The sequence below is a fragment of the Bos indicus x Bos taurus genome, chromosome 11 (assembly GCF_003369695.1).
Source record: "Bos indicus x Bos taurus breed Angus x Brahman F1 hybrid chromosome 11, Bos_hybrid_MaternalHap_v2.0, whole genome shotgun sequence".
Classification (NCBI taxonomy): domain Eukaryota; kingdom Metazoa; phylum Chordata; class Mammalia; order Artiodactyla; family Bovidae; genus Bos; species Bos indicus x Bos taurus.
The window spans coordinates 3,163,584-3,175,642 of record NC_040086.1 but is presented as its reverse complement, the minus strand read 5'-3'; the positions used below and the strand labels follow the sequence as shown (position 1 = coordinate 3,175,642).

Below are 12,059 nucleotides of genomic sequence, written 5' to 3'. Positions count from 1 at the left end.
GGACAGCCCCTGACATTCAGGCTATTTGTGTCAAGCGAATGGGATGTGCACTTTTCTGCCCCCCTTCCCTGACCACTTCAGACATTTCCACTTGCAGTTCTCAGTTCTGTGAGAGAAAAAAAAAAAAATGTCTTAATCTCCTTTGTATCTCTAGCTTCTAACACAGTGTTAATATATATAAATTAATGACTTAAACATAGTTATTTTTACATTGCACTTTTTTCTTGATTGGATGGAGGTTTAGGTAAGTTTGAGGTTCTTACTGTTAAAACTGGTGAACTGATCAGCATCATTATTTTAAAGCAGCAGAAGAGTATTCTTATAGTATGTTTTTTAAGAAGAGCAGAAATCAGCAGGGAGTAGATTCTGTACCTCTGGCTATAACGTGGCAGCTGTCTTGTGAGGAATTGTCTTTCGTTGTCCCAGGGTCTTTAGTTTTGCGCTCTAGTAAAGTATAATCTTACACTTGGCCTTTCCCTTCTTGTGTTTGTCATCTTTAATGCTCAACACATGTAGAAGATTATCAAGCAGCACAGAGGAATGGTCTTAATTGGTGAGACCGAAAACACCTTTAACCTTATTTCTTTAAGCTCAATTATTCCACTACTTAAAATATTTACTCTATATTGAATTAAAGCTAGATTTTCTACATTTTCTGTATGTTCTTGTTAATTTATAATGTATTTCCTAAATGAAATTTCTCTATCATTTGAAGCTTGTGCTCTTCTGAATTATGGAGGTAATGAAATAAAATAGTCTCACAAAAATAAGTTTTGCCCTTCCATCATTTCTTAAAATGCAACAGAAAGATAATCTACTATTTAGAAACTTTAGTGGCCAACTTTCTCACTTTCTTAGTTTCTAAACAGATGACTTTAGGTACGTGGATCACCCCCACCAAAGTCATTTTTACTTTGCATCAGTATTTGGTTGTGATAATGTCTAGTAGGTTTGCTAGTCAGGGATCTGTTTTAGTGAGAAGTTCTAATATCAAGTGAAATAGTTAGAAATGATACTCAGATATTTAGGCCAAGACGTCATAGATCAGTATGTCCTGAACTCTCAGATTAAAGATATTTCAGTTCCTGGAAACTTCTATCCCCAAATTGATTTTTGTTTAGTTCTTTGCCACTTTAGTTAAAATGGGATCGCAGGGTTTTTTCTATATATATTGCCTCTGGGTACAGTTACTTGTGCACTTTAGTTAAAATGGGATCCAGGTACAGTTAGTTGTGTTAACTATTGTTCATTGTACCTCTGTCAGAAAATCCAAATGAACATGTAAGGTATATAGTTACCAGTTACATCAGCCAAATAAATTTCAGCAGTCTACTGGAGTATTTTCTGTTTCCATGTACCTTTGAATAGGAAAAATACTTGTTTTTTTTCTTTTTTAAAAACATGCATTTATTGATTTATTCTAATATAAAAAGTAACACATATTTCTAATACATTAGACTCCATTTTTCTAGATACTCTCTCATGAAAAAAACTCAAGTGTCTGGCTTTGGTTTAGGGAAATACATAGTTTGAAAAATTGCTTCTTAACACTGTTTTCTTTTTACTTACAGTATATCTTTGTACCGGGGTAATTGCAGACCTATACGGTTTGAGCCACCAATGCTGGATTTCCATGAACAGTAAGTTCAGAGTTGTTTTTTTTAACCACAGTTTTCCATTAAACCATTATATGTATTTTATGCATGCATGTGTCTTGGCTTTTGCCTGTGGTATCTTGAATGAGAAAGTTACATGTTCAAGTCATCAGGAAAGTAAATAACCTTGAATACAGTTTGAACATGGGAAGTAAGTATCTATTATGAGTCTAGCGTATACTCTTTTAACTTTTGAAGTTCAAAAAATATTTACAGTTTGGAGTGTCTGGTTCAGAGGATCCTATCTTTAGAAGCAACATTAAACTTAGGGTTACCTTTCTGATTAGCACTTAATTTCCATCTTTATTATTTAACATTTTTTCCTTGTGGATATAGAAGAGTATATTTGTTTGATACATGTACTTGTAAGGTACAAACTTTTATATGTCATCAAATAAATAATATTATCAACCCAGTAAGCCAAACAAAAGCAGATCCTATAGGAAGCTGTGGTTCAACCGCAGAATTACTTCCTCAAACCTTGTTTCTGCTTACCTTCTACCTCTGGGTCTTGGGTTTTGCACATCTCAGGTACCCTGAGGGGAAGACAAGTCTTCAACCTATATTTGGTTCCAACTCAATTTAGCAGTTAGGAAAAGAGAACATCTTAAATGATATAACTACTAGAGTAATGCTACTCGGATAAGTAAACAGAAGATGATGATTTTTTTAACTTAAATTTTTTTGTTTGCCTTTCTTTTTTTATAATTTTTATTAGAGTAAGATTGATTTACAATGTTGCGTTAGTTTCAAGTGTACAGCAAAGTGAATCAGTTACACATGTACATATATCCATTCTTTTTTAGATTCTTTGCTCTTTTAGGCCACTACAGGGTATCGAGTAGAGTTCCCTGTGCTATACAGTTCAGTTCAGTCGTTCAGTCATGTCCGACTCTTTGCGACCCATGAATTGCAGCACGCCAGGCCTCCCTGTCCATCACCAACTTCCAGAGTCCACCCAAACCCATGTCCATTGAGGTGGTGATGCCATCCAACTATCTCATGCTCTGTCATCCCCTTCTGCTCCTGCCTTCAGTCTTTCCCAGCATCAGAGTCTTTTCACATGAGTCAACTCTTCGTATCAGGTGGCCAAAGTAGTGGAGTTTCAGCTTCCACATCAGTCCTTCCAATGAACACCCAGGACTGATATCCTTTAGGATGGACTGGTTGGATCTCCTTGCAGTCCAAGGGACTCTCAAGAGTCTTCTCCAACACCACAGTTCAAAACCATCAATTCTTCTGTACTCAGCTTTCTTTATAGTCCAACTCTCACATCCATACATGACCACTGGAAAAACCATAGCCTTGACTAGACAGACCTTTGTTGGCAAAGTAATATGCTGTCTAGGTTGGTCATAACTTTCCTTTCAAGGAGTAAGCATCTTTTAATTTTATGGCTACAATCACCATCTGCAGTAATTTTGGAGCCCAGAAGAATAAAGTCTGACATTGTTTCTACTGTTTCCCCATCTATTTGCCATGAAGAGATGGGACCAGATGCCATGATCTTAGTTTTCTGAATGTTGAGCTTTAAGCCAACTTTTTCACTCTTCTCTTTCACTTTCATCAAGAGGCTCTTTAGTTCTTCACTTTTTGACATAAGGGTGGTGTCATCTGCATATCTGAGGTTATTGATATTTCTCCCGGCAATCTTGATTCCAGCTTGTGCTTCCTCCAGCCCAGCATTTCTCATGATGTACTCTGCATATAAGTTAAATAAGCAGGGTGGCAATATACAGCCCTGACGTACTCCTTTTCCTATTTGGATCCAGTCTGTTGTTTCATGTCCAGTTTTAACTGTTGCTTTCTGACCTGCATACAGATTTCTCAAGAGGCAGGTCAGGTGGTCTGGTATTCCCATCTCTTTCAGAATTTTCCACAGTTTATTGTGATCCACACAGTCAAAGGCTTTGGCATAGTCAATAAAGCAGAAATAGATGTTTTTCTGGAACTCTCTTGCTTTTTCCATGATCCAGCGGATGTTGGCAATTTGATCTCTGGTTCCTCTGCCTTTTCTAAATCCAGCTTGAGCATCTGGAAGTTCACGGTTCACATATTGCTGAAGCCTGACTTGGAGAATTTTAAGCATTAGTTTACTAGCATGTGAGATGAGTGTAATTGTGTAGTAGTTTGAGCATTCTTTGGCATTGCCTTTCTTTGGGACTGGAATGAAAACTGACCTTTTCCAGTCCTGTGGCCACTGCTGAGTTTTCCAGATTTGCTGGCATATTGAGTGCAGCACTTTCACAGCAGCATCTTTCAGTAGGTCCTTATTAATTCCTTATCATCTGTTTTATATATAGTAGTGTGTATACGTCAGTCCCCAATCTCCCAGTTTATCCTAATCCCTCTTTTCCCCCTGGTGACTGTAAGTTTTTCTTCTCCATTTGTTACTCTGTTTCTGTTTTGTGAATAAGTTCATTTATACCATTTTTTCAGATTCCACATATAAGCGATACCATATGATATTTGTCTTTCTCTGACTTCACTCAGTATGGCAATCTATAATAATCTCTAGGTCCATCCATGTTACTGCAAATAGCATTGTTTCGCTTTTTAATGACTGAGTAATATGCCATGTATATATGTACCACGTGTTCTTTATCCATTCCTCTGCTGATGGGCATCTAGGTTGCTTCCATGTCTTGAATATTGTAAATAGTGCTTCAGTGGACATTGGGGTGCACATATCTTTATGAATTATGGTTTTCTCTGGATATATGCCCAGGAATGGACTTGCTGGATCATATGGTAGATCTATTTTTAGAGTTTTTTAAGGAACCTACTAGTAGCTATACTAATTTACATTTCCACCAGCATTGTAGGCGGCTTCCCTTTCCTCTGTACCCTCTCCAGCATTTATGAGAAGAAAATAATTTAAAGGGATAGGTAATAGGAACTGTACGCAGATCTATTGAGTCAATAACTGAAAATACTGTCATTTCTTTTTAATGTTGTCAGAGTTGTCATTAACCATTTTCTACTAGTAAAGACACTAAATTTAAATAATTTCTTTACAATCTCAAACCTAGAATACTCGACTATATCAGTCATACTTGTATAGAACCATGGTAGAGCAGTTAGCAGAAGAGCTGCTGCTAAGTCACTTCAGTCGTGTCCGACTCTGTGAGACCCCATAGACGGCAGCCCACCAGGCTCCTTTGTCCCTGGGATTCTCCAGGCAAGAATACTGGAGTGGGTTGCCATTTCCTGCTCCAGTGCATGAAAGTGAAAAGTGAAAGTGAAGTCGCTCAGTCTTGTCCAACTCTTCACAACCCCATGGACTGTAGCCTACCAGGCCCCTCCGTTCATGGGATTTTCCAGGCAAGAGTACTGGAGTGGGGTGCCATGTCCTTCTCCAAGCAGAAGACCTATGTGCTAGCAACTCCATCTTCTCAGGTGTTTATATTCTTACAAAGATCGTGGATTTTGGAGGGGATAAAGAGAAGTTTGTATGCTTCCTTCTGTACCGGTAGGTGGAATCAGTGTTTGCAGATAGTTGTTATATGAAGAGTAAAACGACTTGTGGGTGTTGGATTTAAAGACCATAATGTTCAGATAGGAAATACATCACTCTTGTTCCTGTCGTGTAAAAAAGTTGAGGTACGATGTTGAGGCAAGAAAACATAAAGTTTTTAATGTGACCCAGTCTCCTTCTGTCAAATGCAAGATATTTAATGAAACATGCCATGCACTTTGATCTTCAGCAAGAACGTTCATTATTTTTTAAAAACAATGTTGAGTAAAACTGTCTTAAGTTTGTTCTCATCCTGAGTGAATCAGGAGAGAGGCTGATGAGCTCCAGTCTAGGACTGTGGCAAGGGCCATGTTTATGATGATACCATGAGCCTGGGGACAGATGAGATCAATGGACAGCAGCAAAACTTAAAATCTAATGTAGTGAGTTTTCTTATTTTGAAAAGCTTAGCAATAACAATCTCTAGAGAGATTGTTTCAGAAGTTATACCCAGTGTTTTTCACTTCATTTTTTAAAGGGAGTTTTAAAAATTTCACGAATCCTTTAAGATAAAGAAGTGTTCAGGTATACTAAATATCTGAATCGGAATTGGTAATGCCTATTTCAAATTATCTGTCACTCAACACTTGAAAAAATACACCATCCTCCAAATAGAAGAAATTGAGATAAAATCAAGCAAAATTCTAGACTAGTTTTAACCCTTTCTGGATCATGGTGTTGTGTTTTTTTAAGAACAGATGAAAGCTATGGCAACCTCTTCCTTCCTTTCCCCAATGCTTACATACACACAAAATAACATTTTGCATACATGTTCAAGGGTTTTATAGCCATCCCCCTCCAAGTCCATATCTGAATCCGTAAGAGCTAGTGAATTCCTGGTCTAGACCACAGATTATTAAATCACTACTACAGAATTTGCTGGGGTTTTGCCTGATGCACTAGCCATACATATTCACTGTAGTAAACTTAGAAAATGCTTATTAAGAGAAAGAAGAAAAAAATTACCAGTTATCCAGCCACTCAGAAACATTAACACTGAACTTTTATCCTTTAAGTCCTTTTTCTGTGTATCTGTATGTATTTATTGAGTTACAGAAATATAACAATATTTTCTGAACATAAACTTTATAATCTCCTTTCTAAACATAATATACCATGCCTTTTTTTATTCCGTCAAATTTTATTTTATACTATGTATACATTTTTAAAATTGCATAAACAGCAAATTGTATGTATGCATTTTTAAAATTCATTTATTGTTTTAAACTTTTTGTTTTGTAATCAGTACTGAAACTAATGCTTTAGACACAGCCATGACTTTCAGAAGAGAGTCCAAAATAATGAGATGAAAAGATATGCAAAATGTGAAACCTTTTTAGTTAAGATTTAGTCTAGAGAATAATTGAGTGTCATGCACAAAGAGAACGGATAGGAATCAGTGAATTGATGTACAACCAGAGAGGACATAAATGAGATTTCTTTAAGAGACTGGTGCTGACCCCAGAGAACTGGAAATGTCCTGAGCTGAGAGCAGCTGTGGATGCTGTGGTGAACATGTGCGGACAGACAGAGGAACCCCAGGACAGACAAGGGTCAGGTCATGTAGGAAGAGTGCGGGAAGCCGCACGTGCGCTCTTAGGGACAGCACAGTCACACTGGACTGCTTCGCGAAGCAGCACGTTTATGTGCTGCTGCCAGAAGTCGAAATGAAAAACAAATTCTGTCCTTAATTTAGACTTGTCTGTGTCCAACCTGAAAGCCCTGAACAGAGTTTGTTTTTATCTCATAAAGTAGATCTCACAGAAGTGAATCAGTAGAAGTAGGAGTTGGGAGCAAATGTGAACAGGTGTATTAGGATTCAGTCAGAGGGATAGATCCAGTCAGAGATTTTTATATGTGTGTGTATGTGTGAGAGAGAGTATATGACTGTATGTGTTTATGTATGTAGAGTTTTTGAGGAATTGACTTACATGAAAATAATTGCTGGAGCTGGTTAAGCAGGCCCACAGTGTACAAGGGCAGGTACCCAGGAAGGGACAGTTGCATCAGACTGGATTCCAAGGAAGCAGGGCAATCACAGATCCAGCTGTTGTTGGGAGCCTCTTAGCTAAGACGAGGGCCAAACTCTCTTTCAAAGCTCCAGATGTATTATACGTACTTTAAGAGGCTCCTCTCCCGGAGGGGAATTTTTCATGGATGGTTTCATGCAACCATACAGAAAAGTAGAACAGATAGTAAATATATTTTTAAACTAAATTCTGTAATTAAAAATGTTCCTATGTTCATATTTTTACTGATTTTTAAAAATCACTTGTAGCAGACGTAATATTTCATTCCTGTAGGTTTTGGCAAACATCTCCACATATAAAGGGCATTCTCCATAACCATAGCACCAAGCTCGCCAGGCTCCTCTGTCCATGAGGGTTCTCCAGGCAAGATACTGGAGTGGGTTGCCATCCCCTACTCCAGGGGATCTTCCCAACCCAGGTCTTCCACACACTGCAGGCATATTCTTTACCACCTGAGCCACCAGGAAAGTTCATTATTGGTATTCTAAGAAAATGAACAATAATTACAGAGTGCCGTAATTCCTCTATTTTGGTCAGCTGCAGTGCTGTAGTTGTTTGGTTTGAAGTGACAGAAATCTAACTGCAAAGAGTTGAGGCAAAGATGAGGATATACTAGAAGGAATTCCAAGGACCATTTGTAGAAAGTTTAGAGTCGCGGTGGGATCTGGAAACAACAGGATGCACGTTATCCAGTACCCAGACCCTTCTCCCTGTCTCTTATCTCCCCTCGCTTGCTGTCGGCTGCTTCTGTCTCACCGCCCGTATCTTTTTCCTACAGTGATGGGAACAAATCGACTGACTGCACTTCAGACCCACGTTCTTGTAGCCTCCGCCCATCAGGGAATAATAAAGCTGCTTTTACTTTAGTTTGAAAAATCTCAGAGTAGAACAGTCAACACCCTGGCACAGGTGAAGTAGCCACCCCACCCTACCCCTCAGACAAGGACAGTGTTTGGTAGTGAATGTATCTTCCACATTGTGGAAGTGGATGACACCTTCCACAGTGGGGGTGTCTCTGTAATTATCAGGGTTTCACTCAGAGAAAGAGTAGTCCACTGTGGGCAGCAGCTCCAGCTGAAGTCCATACAACTTCCCTGGCCTGGAGGACCGCTGATGGCCTTCTAAAGCATGCCTTCCCCTCCCTGCTTCTGTGCTCTTGTGTTCACTCCACTGAGCTGGGTTGGATCCCCACCCCAAAGCTGGTTTAGTGTCAAGGCTAATCCACCAGGTGGCTCAGTGGTAAAGAATCCGCCTGCTAATGCAAAAGACATGGGTTCCATCCCTAGTTTGGAAAGATCCCCTGGAGGAGGAAATGGCAACCCACTCTAGTAATCCTGCTAGAGAATTCCATGGACAGAGGAGCCTCACAGACTACCATCCTTGGGGTTGTGAAAAGTTGGATACAACTTAGCAACTGAGCATGCAGTAAAACTTTATGGGGAGAGCAGGGTAGGCTCCCAAGATCTGAAAAATGGCTTGAGAGAGCAGAGAAAGGAGACTGGCTTGAATCCTGTGGTTAGGGGGTGAGGCTGGGTGGACTTACATGGTCTGAATTTCTCAATAGATCCAAGAGAGAAACTATACAGGCTTTCCTTTAGGCTTACCCAGATGTGGGGCATAAGGTGAAGGGACACTGTGGGGCTTGAAAGCTATTTGTAATCAGGCATCAAAACTAGAGTTGAATTCTTCATTATACTTGACATCCTCTACTGCTGCTGCTGCTGCTAAGTTGCTTCAGTCGTGTCCAACTCTGTGCGACCCCATAGACGGCAGCCCATCAGGCTCCCCCGTCCCCTGGGATTCTCCAGGCAAGAACACTGGAGTGGGTTGCCATTTCCTTCTCCAATGCATGAAAGTGAAAAGTGAAAGTGAAGTCGCTCAGTCGTGTCCGACTCTTCTCGACCCCGTGGACTGCAGCCTCCCAGGCTCCTCCGTCCATGGGATTTTCCAGGCAAGAGTACTGGAGTGGGGTGCCATCGACATCCTCTACTAACTTCTGTCAAAGCGTTAGTTGTTGTTCTAATAGTTTCTTTTGATGTCTGTTCTCCTCCCAGACCAGACTATCAAGATGAATTTGTTGTTGATCAGTTGCTAAGTTGTATCTGACTCTTTGTGACCCCATGGGACTATAACCTGCCAGGCTTCTCTGTCCTCCACTATCTCCCAGAGTTTGCTCGAATCCGTGATACACACTATTTAGCTGTTTAGCCTGTATTTCATACTTAATATATGCCATACATTATCTTCAAGTCCAACAAGATTGTCTGCTGATTTCTTCTGCTACAGTTAAATTTGTTTTGTTTTTAAGTGATTTGCTGGACTTCAGTAAACATTTGCTATACCTTTACTTCTTGATCCAACTATGTGCAGATTTAATTAACGCCCATGCTGTGAATGTTTCATTAGCTTCATATGTCTGAGTAATTTTAAGACTTGAGAAGTACCCTTAACCAAACATTTTATTTTTTTTCCAGAAATTGTTAAGTAATCAGAAATCATTGCTCACTGTACTGTACTTTTACTTATGCACTGAAGTTTTTGCCTTATGTTTTCTGTGAACTGTTTCTACTGCTTGCAGTCATTTTTGCTAAACCAGAAGTCACTCTTCATTTTAAAACACCCTTTATGGTATCTGGAAGAACTTTTCAATTGGATGAAATTTACCACTCCAGGTTGTCAACAAGGGTCTCCAAGATGGTTTCCCGTCCTTCAGCAAAGACACAACTCTAGTTCTGCGGCTGCTGCCTAAACCTCCATGGCCTGAGTCCTCTCACTACCCTGTTCATCCCTACTGTCTGCTAGGTCTTCAATGTTTGATCAAATTAACTTTCTTCAAAAGTAGGCTCTCTTTGTTTTCATACATTTTGTTTAAATGTATTCTTTAATTCTGCCTTTTTTCCCTTTCCCTTACCTTTCTCTCCCCTTCTTTTCTTTCCCCTTTTACTTCTCTGTAACACTTAGCCTGGAGAAATCTTGGACATGACCACCCTCGCCTTTACTCACCCCCCTAGTTACGTATGCCAGTGCTGGTAAATATTTTTCTGTTTCCGTAACAACTCCTTTTTTTCAAACATTTACTGTAGTTTTAAAAGATTCTTTGGGTGAGGACTTGTTTCATTGAGTTCTTTGGTTTATGTAATCAAGTGCAGAAAATCTTGGTTTCAAGTCTTAAGTTTAAAGGAGAGACTTAATGGCTTTCTAAAAAAGTGTTAATTGAATAAACTTGCTATGGAGGTCTTTACTGTCAAGTTAAAGTCAGTTTATGAGAGCCATTTCTCCCTAATCACTTTCTAGTATTCCCAGAAAATCAGGTAGGCCATCTCTTCTAAAGGGCTGTTTGGTGCTTTTTAGCTTTCCAGTTTCCCACTGTTCTGCCAACACCCCAGTTCAGCCTGAGGGTGCTGTGCTCAGACGCTCAGTCGTGTCCAACTCTTTGTGATCTCATAGACTGTAGCCCACCAGGCTCCTCTCTCCCTGGGATTCTCTCAGCAAGAATACTGGAATGCATTGCCATTTACTCCTCCAAGGGATCTTCCTGACCCAGGGATCAAATCTGCATCTCTTACATCTCCACTGGCAGGCAGATTCTTTACCAGATGTGCTTGAGACGATGGTTGGGTTTTGTGGTAGTTGAGTGGTACCGAGTACTGCATATTGATTTGGCGCAACTTCCTGCCAGAAGTGATGTTAATAGACCTCTCTGTCACTGCCATTCATAAAGTTTGTCTGAGGGCAGCTGCTCAGCCATCTCTTCAGCTGTTCTGTGGCATTGCATTGTCATCTTTCTGTGGCTAGAAAAATTGCCATTGACCGCAAAATTGCAGCTAACTTTCCAAGCTCGTCTCTAATTCATGAGTGCTTCTTCCTAATTCTTTCGGGTCTCAGACTCTTGTAAAATATGGGCAGTTAGTCAGAAGCTCTGCCCTGTCAGCCCAGAGAACAGCTGTATAATCAGCTTGATTTATCTCTAAATAATTCACAGTAACCCTCTTGGCCCTACTTTGAAGCAGCTGATAATGGAAACAAGCAGGACCAGCACTAGCAGAGCTTTGAAAATCTTCGTCTTATTTTCACGTCTTACCTGTCTGGCCAAGCAGTTGCACGTGACGTTGTGACAGGAGGAGTCTAAGGTGGCCTCCAGGTTCCTAGTCCCTAAGGAGCACATACACCTCCTCCCAATCATATTCAAGCAAACACTAACCTAGACATTGCTGTAAAGAATTTTGAAAGTGTAATTGAAGTCCCAAATCAGTTGACCTTTAGGATTGGGGAAGTAATCTGGGTACTTGACCTTATCACACAAGCCCTCTAAATCTGGCTGTAGCAATCAGAGACAGAAAGAAATGTCAGAGGTTTGAAGCTTGAGAGGTATTTGATGCAAGGGAGTTTCCTTGTGTTGGTTTTGAAAATGAAGCGGCCATATGGCCAGACACTGAGAGCAACCCAAACTTTGCCAACAACCTGCATGAACTTCGAGCTTTGATGCCCGAGACCCCAAGCAGATCAGCCTGTCGTGCTCTGCCTCGACCTGTGCCTGACAGAGTTGTCAGATGATAAATGGGTGTCACTTTCACCCTCTCAGTTTGTGGTACTTCGTTAGGCAACATAAAAAACGGAGGTCTTACTTGACAGTAAAGACCTCCATAGCAAGTTTATTTATTTATTTACAAGTAAATTTGTATTAGTACTTGACCATAGTTTTCCACGGTTTTAGTGTGGCCTCTCTCCTTAGTCTCCTACTTTATCGAGGAAGCTGAGGTGAGGGAGAGACAGGGAGGGCTGTTTGTATGAGCTCTGTAGGCAGGTCCATCCAAGGAGTATGGCCTCTGCTTCCATGATGTGGACCTGTAGCTGCAG

The 12,059-nt window shown here is 40.2% G+C and overlaps 1 protein-coding gene across 2 annotated transcripts in view; it reads left to right on the top strand.

The window, feature by feature from the left end:
• The window catches only part of TMEM131 (transmembrane protein 131), a 185,995-nt gene that overhangs the window by 80,042 nt on the left and 93,894 nt on the right, over nucleotides 1–12,059 (top strand). For both annotated transcript variants that reach the window (XM_027554633.1, XM_027554632.1), the window contains exon 4: nucleotides 1,572–1,640. In XM_027554633.1, the coding sequence (XP_027410434.1) occupies nucleotides 1,572–1,640 (69 nt within the window). The remainder of the gene's footprint in view (nucleotides 1–1,571; nucleotides 1,641–12,059) is intronic.